The sequence below is a fragment of the Elephantulus edwardii genome, unplaced genomic scaffold (genome assembly GCF_000299155.1).
Source record: "Elephantulus edwardii isolate Elephantulus edwardi_28Jun2011 unplaced genomic scaffold, EleEdw1.0 scaffold00064, whole genome shotgun sequence".
Classification (NCBI taxonomy): Eukaryota; Metazoa; Chordata; class Mammalia; order Macroscelidea; family Macroscelididae; genus Elephantulus; species Elephantulus edwardii.
In genome coordinates this window covers 8750097-8763176 of record NW_006399814.1, presented here as the reverse complement: position 1 = coordinate 8763176, position 13080 = coordinate 8750097, and the positions used below count along the sequence as shown (strand labels likewise).

Genomic DNA, 13080 nt, shown 5'->3' with positions numbered 1-13080 from the left:
TTTCTGTCTTAGTCCTGCTGGGTACCTGGGGTACACCAGGGCACACAGAGCACCCTGGGACATGCAGGCTGTGCAGGAGTCGAAGGGGATATGAGGGAACGTGAGCACAGATGGGCAAGCAATGCATAGAGGGGCACGTGGGTCATAGATGGGCATGTGGGGTACAGATGGGCATGTGGGGTGTAGATGGCACATGGAAATAAATGGACACATGGGTCATAGATGGTCATGTATGGCATAGATGGGCACATGGGGCATAGATGGACATGTGGGGAATAGATAGGCATGTGGGCATAGATGGGCATGTGGGGTATAGATGGGCATGTAGGTCATAAATGGGCATGTGGGTCTTATATGGGCACCTGGGCATAGATGACCTAGCAAGGCATAGATGGGCATGTAGAGAAGAGATGAGCACATGGTCCATAGACGGACATGTGGGGAATAGATGGGCACATGGGGCACAGGTGGGCACCACAGACAGGTGTGGGGCATAAATGGCACATGTGGCAGCTGGGCATACAGGGACATGCAAAGTAAAGCCGGGTGTGCAGGGCCCCCGAGGCCTCCGTGTGGGGTTCCACTGCAGTTACTACAATGCTGGGTGCAGTGGATTGAAGAGCGTCAACAGGACAGCAGCAGCATCCAGGTCCGAGCTCTGGAACTGTGACATGGCTCTTACTGGGAAGAGAATCTCGACAGATGTAGTTAAGATTTTGAGATTAAGTGTTAAATTCCATTTTACTGGACCTGAACTTGAGAAGGGCTTGCATCCACTTGAGCAGGCAAAGGCTGGCCAGCTCCCTCAGGCCTCAAGGCGGGCAGGAGGCTGGAGACTGATTTCCTAGCCGCTGTTGCATGGACAGACCACACAGGCATCCCTTTAAGTGCTTCCTTAGTTCAGGGTGTGGGGAGCACTTCATTTCTGGTCTAAAAATTCCTCTTATTATTTTCAGTGTTTCTATTTGCACAAGGGAGCTCTGGTGGCCTCGTGGTAAGGAGCTGTGCTGCTGACCCGAAAAGGAGGCGGTCTGAACCCACGAGCTGCCTCATGGGGGAAAAGAAGGGCAATGACCCTCACATCTGATTTACAGCCTCTGCAAACCAGAGGGCCAGCTAGCTATGAGTGGTTCCTGCTTGACAGCACATAACAACTACTATTTGCACATGGTTATTATGCGTGTGTGTGTGTGTGGTGATCACTTCATGTACTTAGAGGAGGAGGATATCAGTGCAAATCCAATCATGACCTAGAAAATGACCCATCTTAAACCAAGGAGTTGTGCTGCCAACCCAAAGGCTCACAGTTCGAATCCACCAGCTGCTTCAAGGGGGGAAGATGGGCAATCTCCTCTGTGCAACTCAGCCTCTGAGAACCTTCTGGAGTGCCAGTGTGGTGGAGTGAGTCTACTGTTCAGAATGACTTTACCAGGCCTTTGCCCTTGACTTTGCCTCATGGTTGCAAACAGGGTGTATTAGTCTACCCACAAGAGGATTGGCTGGCTTTTTATTCTACCAGGTTTAACTTGAGCAAGTTCAATGGCAAGAATGTGGAATCTCTCAGCAAGAAAGAAGGAGCAGACAATGCAGTGTGTGTCCTTCAGGGTCAAAGATCCTCAGGTCGTTCAGACCAGAGACTACCAGACACCCCAGCAGAGAAGCAGAGGGCTCACGTGAGGCAGAGCTGACCTGGGACTGCTACCAGTGGAACCAGAACTTCACCCAAGTTACTGGAGGACTGGGGAGGGATGCCTTAATCGGCAGGACTGCGCGAGCTTTCGAACACTCGTGGAAAGCTGGAAATCTGAAGGACCTGCAAGCACACTTCGGAAGCTGTCCTGACTTTACTCTTTTACCTTTTACCAGTTTTGTAGTTTTGTGGGGGTTTTTCCCTTTGGTTTTTGGAGATTGTTTGTTTGTTTGTTTGTTTTTTAGTTTGAGCACTCAGATTTTTTGGGGAAAAACCAAAACAACATGGCCAGGCTGTTTAAAAAATTACTATCTAGAGACATTTAGTTTGTATAAGATTATTTCATTATTGTGGTTAGAAAATAATTTTTAAAAGTGTGTAAAACAAGAAGTTGACATCAAGAATGTGATTACTATAAAGCCCCAGAGTGGCAGTGAAAAAAAAAAAAAAAGAATGTGATTACTTAAAGGGGTTTTTGTTTTTTCTTTCCCTACTCTAGTATGAGATCATCACCCTAATTATATAAAAGAACTTAAAAATGGTTTGAATGTCTTTTTTTCAATACTGGAAGAAAAAGGTATCTTGTTGTGTTTCATGTGTTAAAGATGTCCTTAATGAAGGAGCTCTGGTGGCCTAGTGGCAAGAAGCTGCACTGCAATCACAGAGGTATGTGGTTCAAATCCACCAGATGCTCTGCTGGAGAAGGAGAGGCAATCTCCTCCTGAACCAGTCAGATCTGATTTGAAGGTACATACACACAAAATAATAAAATTAAATTTAAAAAATATGTCCTTAATGGAGTCTATAAAAAAGATTAAATATGAAAACGGGAAGGGGGGGGAGAAGTTCTCCTGACTGAGAAAGTATATCCTGTTGCCATCCTGAGTTGTAACCCGTTAACTTCCCTGATAAACCCCATAATCTTGGGTATGTTTTTATGAAATCTGAAGCGTGTCTAGCTATTGCAACTGATTTCACACCCAGTAAGACAGTAGGCTTGCTGTTGGTATGAATGGAAGTGCAGAAGCATGGAAATTAGCTTGGTGTCACGGATGCTGATGGTGGGGGCAGGTCCTCTTTGTAGAGTTAGCAGAGGTCAGGCTTGGCCACGCCATGCTGCTGAGGTGTTTTATAGTCATCTATGAGTTGGTTCCAACTCAATGGCACAGAACAACAGTAACAATAAGCCCAAAGCTATTATCACATGAAAAGTTGAGAAATCAGATGGGTGGTACTTACAAAGCAGGCTCTACTGTCCAAATTCAGATCCCAAGAGTGGTCCTACCAAGCTGTGTGACCAGGGTCCTGCTACTTACCTTCTCTGAGTCTTACTCGCCAAGTGGGATAATACAGCTACTTCTTTGTGAGGACTCAGAGAGAGATGCCCAAGCATTTAACGTGCTCACATATGAGCACGTTACAGACCAAAAGCCGATCGCAGTCAAGTTCACCTCGACTCTGAGGGTGGCAGAGGGTTTTGAACAGGCGTGTCAGTGGTAGACTGGCTTGAACTGCCAACGTTCCCATTAGCAGTGAGCACATTAACCGTTTACACCACCTGAAGCCCTGTTGCTGAGTGGATTCTAACTCTCTAGGATGGAGAACTGCCCCACAGGTTTCCGAAGCAGACGGCCTCATTCTTCCTGGCGTGGCTGCTTGGTTAAGCAGTCCTGGGAGGTGAGCAACCGAGTCAAGCGACCACAACCCTCCATTAACTCCTAGCAATCCTGATCCCTCCCTGGGACAAGATAAGAGCTCAGACGCCAATGATAACACAGAACGTTGTTCTCAAAGTGCCAGACATTGAATTAGGATGAGGACGTAAGTTAATAGATCTGTCACAGGTCTCCTTCAGAAGAAAACAGACTCTGAGACCAAGACAGACCTGCAAGAAATGGCCAAGCAGTGACCTTGGGGTCAGCACCTGGGGCAGGAAGGTGGTGATGGGGTGAAGGAAGGGCAGGCAGGCGTAGGAGGAGGCTGGACCACACACCACCAGGGCTCCCTTTGGATGTCAGTTTCCTTTTTCTTCCCGGAAGGAGGCAGAGGAGCAGGTCTTGGAGAAGGTGTCAGCCACCAACACTGCCCTCAGCTGGGAAATGACCACTTCGTCCTTGAGGGGAAGGGGTCCAGCCCCACGTGCCTGCCCCCCCCCCCCCCACCCCCAACCCCCTTCAGTTTCTGCAGAAGCAGATGTCTGTGGAAATGTAGAACTGGTCAAAGAGACACTTCCAAACCTTTCTCACCCATGAAAGGTGATATCTTGAGAAAGTGGTGCAGCTGATACCCAGTAGCAAACTCCCTTGAGGGCGCATTCAGCGATGGTACTGTTGTCCAGGTGTCATTTAGTGAAGACAAAAACTGTAGAGGAGCTAAAACTTCTGAAAGAAAGGGACTTTCCATTGAGAGTGACATGTCCAGTACTGGAGTATTTGTCAGTGACTTAGAAGTCAGATTGTCTAGGAAAACGTCAGGACACTGGGAGTCCTTATCAGACTCTCAAATCCAGCCTGCGGGCACCGAGTTCACCCCACTGGTGAGAACCTGCAGGGAAGCAGAAGGCCCTTTGGGCTCCAAGCTTGCCAAGTTTTCCATAAACTGTCACATCCTCCTCTCATGAAGAGGTGGTGGATTCGAACCACTAACTTTTGGGTCAGCCACCAAGTGCTTTCACCACTGTACCACCAGGGATCCTTTATCAGATATGACTACACGCCAAGAGGGGAAAGGCTGCGAAGAAAGCTTCTCTTCTGTAAAGAAGGTAAAATCATTTGGTGCCCCGGAGCCATTTTTCGGGATGGCTTCTTCATAGTAAACAGCTCCTCCTCAAATGTCCAGGGTCTCTCCTGCCCCCAGTCCTTATTATGGGGCCTGTCCACCCTGAGAAAGTGAGGCTTTCAGCCCCAGAGGACAAGTGATTCAGGAACAGGAGGGAGGTGCCTGGGCAGACAATTGATGACATTCAGCCTCAAGCTTGGCTCCCCCCGTGGTCCCAGGAGTATAGCTTGCTGATCCAGTCACTAACAGCCTAACTGTGAGGGTGGGGGGAGCCAGGGGGCGGACAGAGACACTGGTAAAAGGGGCTTAGGTGCCAGTGGGGCCCTGCCATGCTCAGGCACACACGTGCCCTGTGGCACCCCAGGCAGGGGCAGTCCAGCCCTCTGAGCTTTGCCATCAGCCAGGGTGGGTTTAAGTGCCCACTCTGCCATGCTCAACTGGTGTAATGCACCATGGAGTTGGTCATCTCCAGGCCCACCTCCGAGTCCCCACCTGTCTCCAGTGAGAGGGGTGAAGGCCAGGGACCTTGACCATGTGCAAGCCCCCTCAGTGGGCAGGGGCCATCACGACACAAGGAGCTGGGTCTCACCATGTTGGTTCCAATTTCTAGCAACCCTGTACAGGAACAGGTAACATGACTGAGCAGATGATTCGTCCTGTCCTTCTCGGTGAGAACTGGTCAGAGCAGGGGTGTAAGGGCAGGCTGCTGTGCACAGCAATGTGGAGCCCCAAAGTACTCTCCCAGCGGTAGAGAACCTAGCCCAGGGGGACTCACTCACTGTGGGTTAGGGCACTGGGGCTGAAGCCCACAGGAGACAAGCCCCATAGGGAAGTCCAGCACGATGGGCCACTGGGAGAGGTGAGGGCTGTTTTCAAGAGAACCATGATCTGCCACGTCCACCTCCTCTCTCAGGAGCCCACAGTGGGCTCTTTATGGGGGCTGAGTACCATGTGACTTCTCAAGATTCAGAGCAAGGAGCTTCAGAGAGTGGAGTCTGAAGCTGTTGTCCATTTGGCCAGACAGGAGATGTTTGCAAAAATATACCCAAGTGTCACCCTTTTAATATATATATATATATATATTTAAAATGCTGTGGTACTAGGGATATTACAGTTACAGCTAGTATAAAATGGACTTTGGCTGAAAGCAGGGGGTACCAGAGCAACGTCTATCTGTGTTTAATTGACTATGCAAAGGTATTTGACTATGTAGATCACAACAAACTGTGCCTGACTCTGAATGGGAATTCCCAGAGCATTTGATTGTGTTTATGCAAAACCTATACTTGGACCAGGAGGCAGAACAGAGCAAGAAAACACTGCATGGTTCAAAATTGGGACGGGTGTACACCAGAGATGTGTCCTATCTCCATACCTTTTTAATCTATATGCTGAACAGGTTATTCAGGAGGCTGGGCTCTATGAGGAGGAATGTGGCATCAGGATTGGAGAAGACTCATCAACAATCTGCATTATGCAGATGACACAACTCTGCTTGCTGCAACTGAGGATGACCTGAAGTGCTTGCTGCAGAAGGTCAAGGACTGCAGCCTTCAATATGGACTGAAACTCAACATCAAGAAATCAAAGATTTTCACAACTAGGCTGACTCGCAGTATCATAATAGATGAAGAGATTAACAGCTTTAGTTTGCTTGGCTCCACAATCAACACCCTTGGTATCAGCAGCCAGGAAATTAAAAGATGGACTGCATTGGGAAAGTCTGCTGTCAGAGACCTCTCCAAAGTACTCAAGAGCAACGAGGTCAGTTGCGCCTGATCCAGGCCATGGTCTTTGTAATCACTTGCTATGCATCACAGAGCTGGACAATGACTAGGAATGATAGGAGAATTGATGACTTTGAGCTGTGGTGCTGGAGAAGAGTATTGAACAGACCGCTAGAACAAACAGGTTCATCACAGAGAGGGTGAGACCAGGCTGCTCTTTGGAGGCAAGGATTCTGAAGCTTTGTTTGACATAGTCTGGACATGTTGCAAGGAGGGACCAGTTCTTGGAGAGGAATGTCATGCTTGGAAGGGTGGAGGGACAGTGCAAGAGAGGAAGACCCTCAGTGAGATGGAATGACTCAGTGACTGGGGTAACGGGGGTGGGTGTGTCAGAGACAGTGCTATTGGCACAGGACAGAGCAGGGTATAGGGCTGTGGTATATAGGGCCATTATGAGTCGCAGGCGACTCTACGGCACGTAACAACATGTTGCTATGTATTGTTTACTCTCAAGTAAACATTTTAAAGCTGCCTCCTTTTTCATTGCTAATACAGCAACTGTATCAGGAGCAACGGTGTCTCTCTGGAGACTAAGGTGCACCTGATACAGGCCATGGTCTTTGCAATCGCTTGTTATGCATCAGAGAGTTGGGCAATGACTAGGGAGGACAGAAGGAGAGTGGATGCTTTTGAGCTGTGGTGCTGGAGAAGGGTACTGGATGTACCATGGACTGCCAGGAAAACAAACAGATTAATCTTGGAGAGGATTAAGCCAAGCTACTCCTTGGAGGCAAGGATTCTGGGGCTTCATCTGACATATTTTGGACATGTTGCCAGGAGGGACGGGTCCTTGGAGAGGGACATCATGCTTGGGAGGGTGGAGGGACAGCGCAGGAGGGGAAGACCCTCTATGAGATGGATTGATTCAGTGACTGGGGTAACCGGGATGGGTGTGTCAGAGGCAGTGTGGTTGGCGCAGGATAGAGCAGGGTTTAGGGCTGTTGTACATAGGGTCGCTATGAGTCGCAAACAACTCGACGGCATATAACAACAACAACATATAAACAAAAGCTCTTTGGGGTCCTCAGTGATTAGCAGGTGCAAGAGATCCTGAGATAGTGTTGCAGGGCTGCTCCTGGACCCCAAGCCCTGGGGAAGGACTCTTCCCCACTGCCTTCACCCCACCCCGCATGGGCACATCCACCAGCGTGGCTGATCTACCAAGTGTCTAGGAAGTACCTCGTACCAGCAAGGCTGACAGGTGCCACGGGCAGAGCTGTGAATGACAGACAGGCAGATCTGCCTTCATTCCTGCTCTCACCCCATTGGCCAGGATACGTGTGGGGGTGGTCTGTGAGCCCAAAGCCAAAGCTGTGCCAACGTGTTGATGGCACTTCTGCAGGACAGCACAGAACAGCCCTACGGGGTTTCCAAAGTTGTAAGAACAAACAGACGTGGACTGGAGAAGGCACCGCTAGAGAGCTCCTTGGAGGCAAAAATGATTAAGCTTTGTCTCACATACTTTGGGGATGTTGTTAGGAGAGGCTATTCCTTGGAGAGGGACATCATGCTTGGGAAGGTGGAGAGATGGAGACCCTTAACCAGGTGGACTGACAGTGACCACAGCAATGGGCTCAAGTGTGTCAGAGATGATGAGGACGGCACAGGACAGGGCAGGGTTCAGACTCGTTCACAGGGACGCTGTGAGTCATACTAGACTCGATGATACCTGAGAACAAATCGTGACGGAAGCAGACGGCCTCACCTCTTCTTCGGAGAGGCTGGTCAGTCCCAATCACACCATCTTTTGGTTAACAGCTGAATTCTTTAACCATTCTGACACCAGGGTTCCTTCAGAGAAGTCAAAACCTCAGTAAAGGAACACCCGCCCATGAAGTGGAAACGCGGAGAACTGGCAGCAATGACACACAGCAGGTTAGAGTCTTTAATACACAACAAGCTCATACAAATGTACTGGAGCCCAGCAGGTAGGACACGGACACTGACGATCCACACGGGAGGAGACATGACCGCTTAACAGAAAAGTCCTGGCATCTGCTGGAAAACAACGCGATGCAGCAGCCAGACGCCCAACACTGTCCCTCGTGGCCAGGTCTGCACAACTTCAGCCAGGCTGGACGACCGGGCTCTGGTCAGCTGGCACGATGGGCACGCCTGTCCCTGCTGGTGGCAGCGGAAAACCATACAACCACGTCTAGAACCCTCTTTTTCAATCTGTCCTAGAGTTTCAGAATATCTGGTCCTCTTTAATTCCATAATCCCACCTCTGGGAACCTAGCTAAGGAAAGCACGCTGGAAAGGGCTCTCTGCGCAGTCATCTGTGGACAGCCTGTCCGCTGCTGGGCAGAACAGGGCGCAGTCTGCCCCCAACAAGACCAGCCAAGAGCAGGAGGCCTGGTGGGTTAACAGAAGACTCTAATATACCCCCAAAACTAGTATCACAAGTTCCATAAAACAGAAAGAAAAGAAAATTAAGTGATTACCAGGGAGGAGAACCTGGAAGGAGAGACACCAAAACACTCCTTTCCTTTCCTTTATTTTCCAAAACTCCCACAGCCTGTGGGCCCCGTTCTAGTGTGGGCCACGCGGGAGTGTGAGAGGGCCAGGCCCACCTCCTCCCTTGCTGCCTCACCTCTCCTCCTCTGACCTGGGGCAGGCCCACCTCCACACCATGGCGGAATGCTGAGATGACCTGGGGAGGCGTGTGTCCCCAGCTCAAGCGCAAAGGGCAGGATTTGCCCTCACACCCAGGCTTGTCTTACTGACCAGCTTTTCCCTTTGGACCCAACCAGTCACCCGAGCCCCATCTTGCAGCCTTCCTAAGCGGCTCAACAAAGCTTCCTTTAGACCTCCTGGGGCAAAATAGAAGGGGTTTCTGAAAGGGTCTCTACCCATCAAATCCCAAGCTGCCCACCACTCACACTAGCCCCTAGCCCAAGGACCCATAACTGCAGGCCATGGTCACAGGAGGGTGACCCTGTCCCACCTGGACACAGAAGCATCAGCACTATGGTCACTGGGGGTGCTCCAATCCCACAAGGACACAGGAGCATCAGGATCTCAGTCACCAGAAGGGCTCCTGTCCTGTCCCGTCCAAACACACGATCAGGGAAGCAGCCCTCTCCCATCTGTTACTGCCACCAAACATGGAGCACCAGGGAGATGGGTCTTTGCTGTTCTCAGAATGTCACAGCTGTGAGACATCACCCGAAGTTCACCTGTGCCCACACTACACTCCAGGCCAGCGTCACGCAGACTTCTCCACCCCATCTCCAGTGCTGCCATCATGCCCCTGGGTTCAGGTCTGGGGAGGCGTTGCACAGACGAGACACCCGCATCGCCTGTGGTACAAACAGAACTGTGAGCACAGGGAACTCTCCTGGGCATGCACCGTTCAACACTCCTAGAAATCAAAGCTAGAGAAAGTGTAACCTCAGAATATGTACAAAGCACCCTTCCCCGCGGGCTTCTTGAGTGGGGTCCCCCAAGCACAGGTCTCCCTGGGGACGCAGGAGGCTCAGCTCTTGGCCCTGCATCTGCCACCAGAACCAAGGCGCCCCTCTGCTCCCCCATGGCCCCAGTGGAGGGCAATTCCTGGCCTGCCTTCTCTCATCTGCTCCACTTGCCCCGCAGGTAGGGAGCCATCAAGAAGGTCACAGACAGGTGTCAGCACCAGTCCCCACTCTGCCCATGAACGCCAGGCAACAGCACAATCCGGCCACCAGACCCAGGAACCACCACCAGCCACACTAGACAGGGCAGGACGGACAGCCAGCAGGAGTGGGGCGGCAGTCTGACCCTAAAACACAGGAACATGCTGGTACTTTCTAGAGACTACACGGGCTGACCAAGGGGCGGGGCGCATGCATGGCAGGGTCCTTACCCTGGCAGGGCTGGGCTACATGACACTCTTGGGTTCTGTTGCATCCCCTGGTGCCCCTGCACCCTCAGCCCAGAGCACCTCCACCTGGCAGGGACGTGGCCGGCCAGTATGGCTGCTGGAGACAGGACCGAGCACAGAGCTATGAGCCACCAGAGCCCTTCCACCATGGGGTCGTCCCTCACAGGGGTCTCCCTGGGGTGGACCGTGCGTCCTTTCTCCAGTCAGCTGTAGCGAGCACCAGGGTCCACCTGAGCAGCTGGGCTGTGTTCAGGTGGCCAGTGAGCAGGGCAGCCGGGCTAACAGAGTTTGGGGTGCGCACTGGACATGGTCCACGATCCCAGCATCAGCACCCTGACATCACGTGGCAGAGGCTGCTGCAGGAGCGTGGCACTCCCAGCACCACCGAAACCCTCAGGGAGAGAGAGATGGGCCTGGGGCCCAGCCTCCAGGCACCTCGGGGCACCCAGGACACGGGTCTCTGGGTTGGGCAGGACTGTCCCTCTGCAGTCCAGCCAGGACCATACAGAGCAGAGGCAGATGAAGCCAGGGTATGACCTCCACCTCCCCCTGGTCCAGGCGCTCGGGTGAATGCGGGTCATTTGGCATTGAAAAATGGCAGGGCATCACAGCATCCAAAGGGCTTGGCCAAACCTCCTGCAAAAGCGGGTTCTTGGTCACCTGCTGTGAGGATACCCAAGGCCGTCCACCACTAAGAGGGGCAGCCCTGTCCCCCAGAATTAGGGCACGAGTGTCAACACCTCAGGACAAGGCAGCCCGCTGCTCCAGCTGGGGCTGCAGAGGGGAACCCTCTTGCCTGTGGTGCCCAATCCTTGATCAAGGGGAGGGGTGGCCCCTTGCACAGGCTGGTCATCCATCCACACCAGCATGGTCCTCTCATAGAGGCCACGGGCCGGCAGTGGGGCAGGGGATGCAGAGGCTGAGGGAAGGCCACAGGTGACCTGAATGAAGAGGTCAGTCTCAAGCTAGGCAAGGCTGGCACCAATAAAGGGTCAAAAGGAGGGAAACCGAATACAAGCTTGTGGGGATTCCCCACAGGAGCCCCAGGAGCAAAGTATGAAGCCCTTCCTTCCGCCTCTCAGACAGGTCTGCCTCCTGGGGCAGCTCCATGACACCACTGACAGGCCCAAAGGAGCCTACATGACAGGCAGGTTCCAAGTCCCCAAAGTCCTGGCAGGAAAGCTGTGGCCACAGCAGCCTGGCACTGGCCGAGGTACCTCCCCTTAGCTGTACTACATGATCTTTCTAGGTGGGTCAACTGGGCTGTGTGCTCAAGTGCTGTTAAGCTTGTCCAGGAGAAGTGCTGGAACACACCCAGCAGAGTGACCACCTGGGCACTGAGGCGAGGCCAGAGAGGGCCAGCGAGCATCTGTGGGCAGGGGGCCAGCATGCCCACCTCAGGGACACGGGGAGCCACCAGCGTGGCTAACCCGGCTTCCCTCTGTCCAGGGCTCCTGGTGAGAGTCGATGGCCAGTGTGATGTCCAGGTGAGCAGAGAAGGAGAGCTCTAAGGGAGGGAGAGGGGGCCCCCTGAACCCAGCCTGGCTGGGAGGGTCAGCACCAAGGACTCCAGGGCCAGGTGTGGGTGCAATTAGGATGATGAGGTCGCCTAAGACTGCAAGAAGCTGAGGGGGAGGCATGCGCTGAGCTGCAGGGGCAATGGCTGGCAAAAGCCCAGGGGAAGCACAGGAGATGAGCTCCAGGGTGCCCAAGTGTGACGGAGGGTGCAGGGCAGAGAGGCCAGGAGATCAGTCCCAGAAGACGGGCTGTGCTGATGTGCGCCCGCTTCCTCTCCGCGGCGAGGGATCCAGCCACCCCGGAGGCTGCAGCTGCTACCAGGGTGCTGGTGGTCCCTTAAAGGTTCCGAGCTCGAGTGGGCAGTGCTGGGGCTGAGCCTGACCCGCTGGAGGCGGGATGCACGGGGCAGGGCCCGCTGCCCGAGGCGGCCAGCTGGCGGCACAGCGTCTGCCGCTCGCGCAGTGCCCGGTTCGAGGCAGAGGCCTTGCGGATCTGCGCGCGTCGCGCGTGGCGCTGCGGAGACTTGTAGGTTCGGCGCAGCTCGGCCAGGAAGCCCTGGTAGTTGTTCCGCAGGGGGCTGTCCGGCTGCATGTGAGGGATGGCCCACTTCTCGGCCTCCCCGGTCAGGCGGGACACCAGGAAGGCCACTCGCTCCGCCTCCCCGGGGAAGCGGGACGCCTGGAAGATCATGAACCTGTCCATCTGCATGAGGAAGCCGGCCAGCTGCCCTGGGTCCCCCGAGAAGGGCTCGGGCAGCGAAGTGGGCGGGGTGGTCAGGGGCCGTGTGCCGCTGGACGCGATGGCCGAGATGGGCGGCGTGATCTGCAGGGCGCCCGGGATGCGCGCCCGGGTGCGCAGCAGCGTCAGCTCGGCCATCACGCTCTCCAGCATGTGGGTGAGGTTGGCCTTCTCGGCCCGCAGGGTGGACGCCTCCCGCCGCAGGGCCGAGTTGGTCAGGCGCAGCGAGGTCAGCGTGTCGATCACATCCTCCATCTGCGCGTTCGGGGGCGCCGCCGGGGCGGGGGTCTCGGCTTTGGACGTCTGCGGCTGCACCATGGCGACGGCGGCTGGGGAGCCCCAAGCTGATCTAGGCTGATCTAGAACAAGGGTCGATGCGGACGGAAAGCGGGGCGCCAGCGGGGGTCAGTCGAGGCGCCGAGGGCGCGCAGGGCGGGGTCCCCAGGGTCGCCGGATCGAGATCCCGGTGCGCGCCGCGCGCGGCCGGCGAGCTGGGCAGCGGGTGGACGAGCTCAGGGTCCTGCGGGAAGAAGGCGATGCTTTGAGCGGCTCAGGGCTCGGACAGTGCCCCGCGGGGCCAGGCCGCACAAAGCGGGGACCCCGGCCCGGCCGGGAGAACAAAGGCGAGGGCACCTGCGGCGGCCGGGCCTCGAGGCCACGGCGGGGCCCCGGGGGCGGCGATCGCGTACCTGAGTCCCGCGGCGTCC

At 54.3% G+C, this 13080-nt stretch overlaps 1 protein-coding gene and 1 pseudogene across 1 annotated transcript; both read right to left on the bottom strand.

Moving 5' to 3' along the window:
- Positions 1–11971: 11971 nt before the first annotated feature.
- LDOC1L (leucine zipper, down-regulated in cancer 1-like) lies at positions 11972–12691 on the bottom strand. The gene has a single exon (XM_006888040.1). It carries the CDS (start codon positions 12689–12691, stop codon positions 11972–11974), a length of 720 nt encoding a protein of 239 aa, XP_006888102.1.
- A 31-nt stretch (positions 12692–12722) lies between these two features.
- Positions 12723–13080, bottom strand: part of LOC102860501 — a 10361-nt pseudogene continuing 10003 nt past the window's right edge.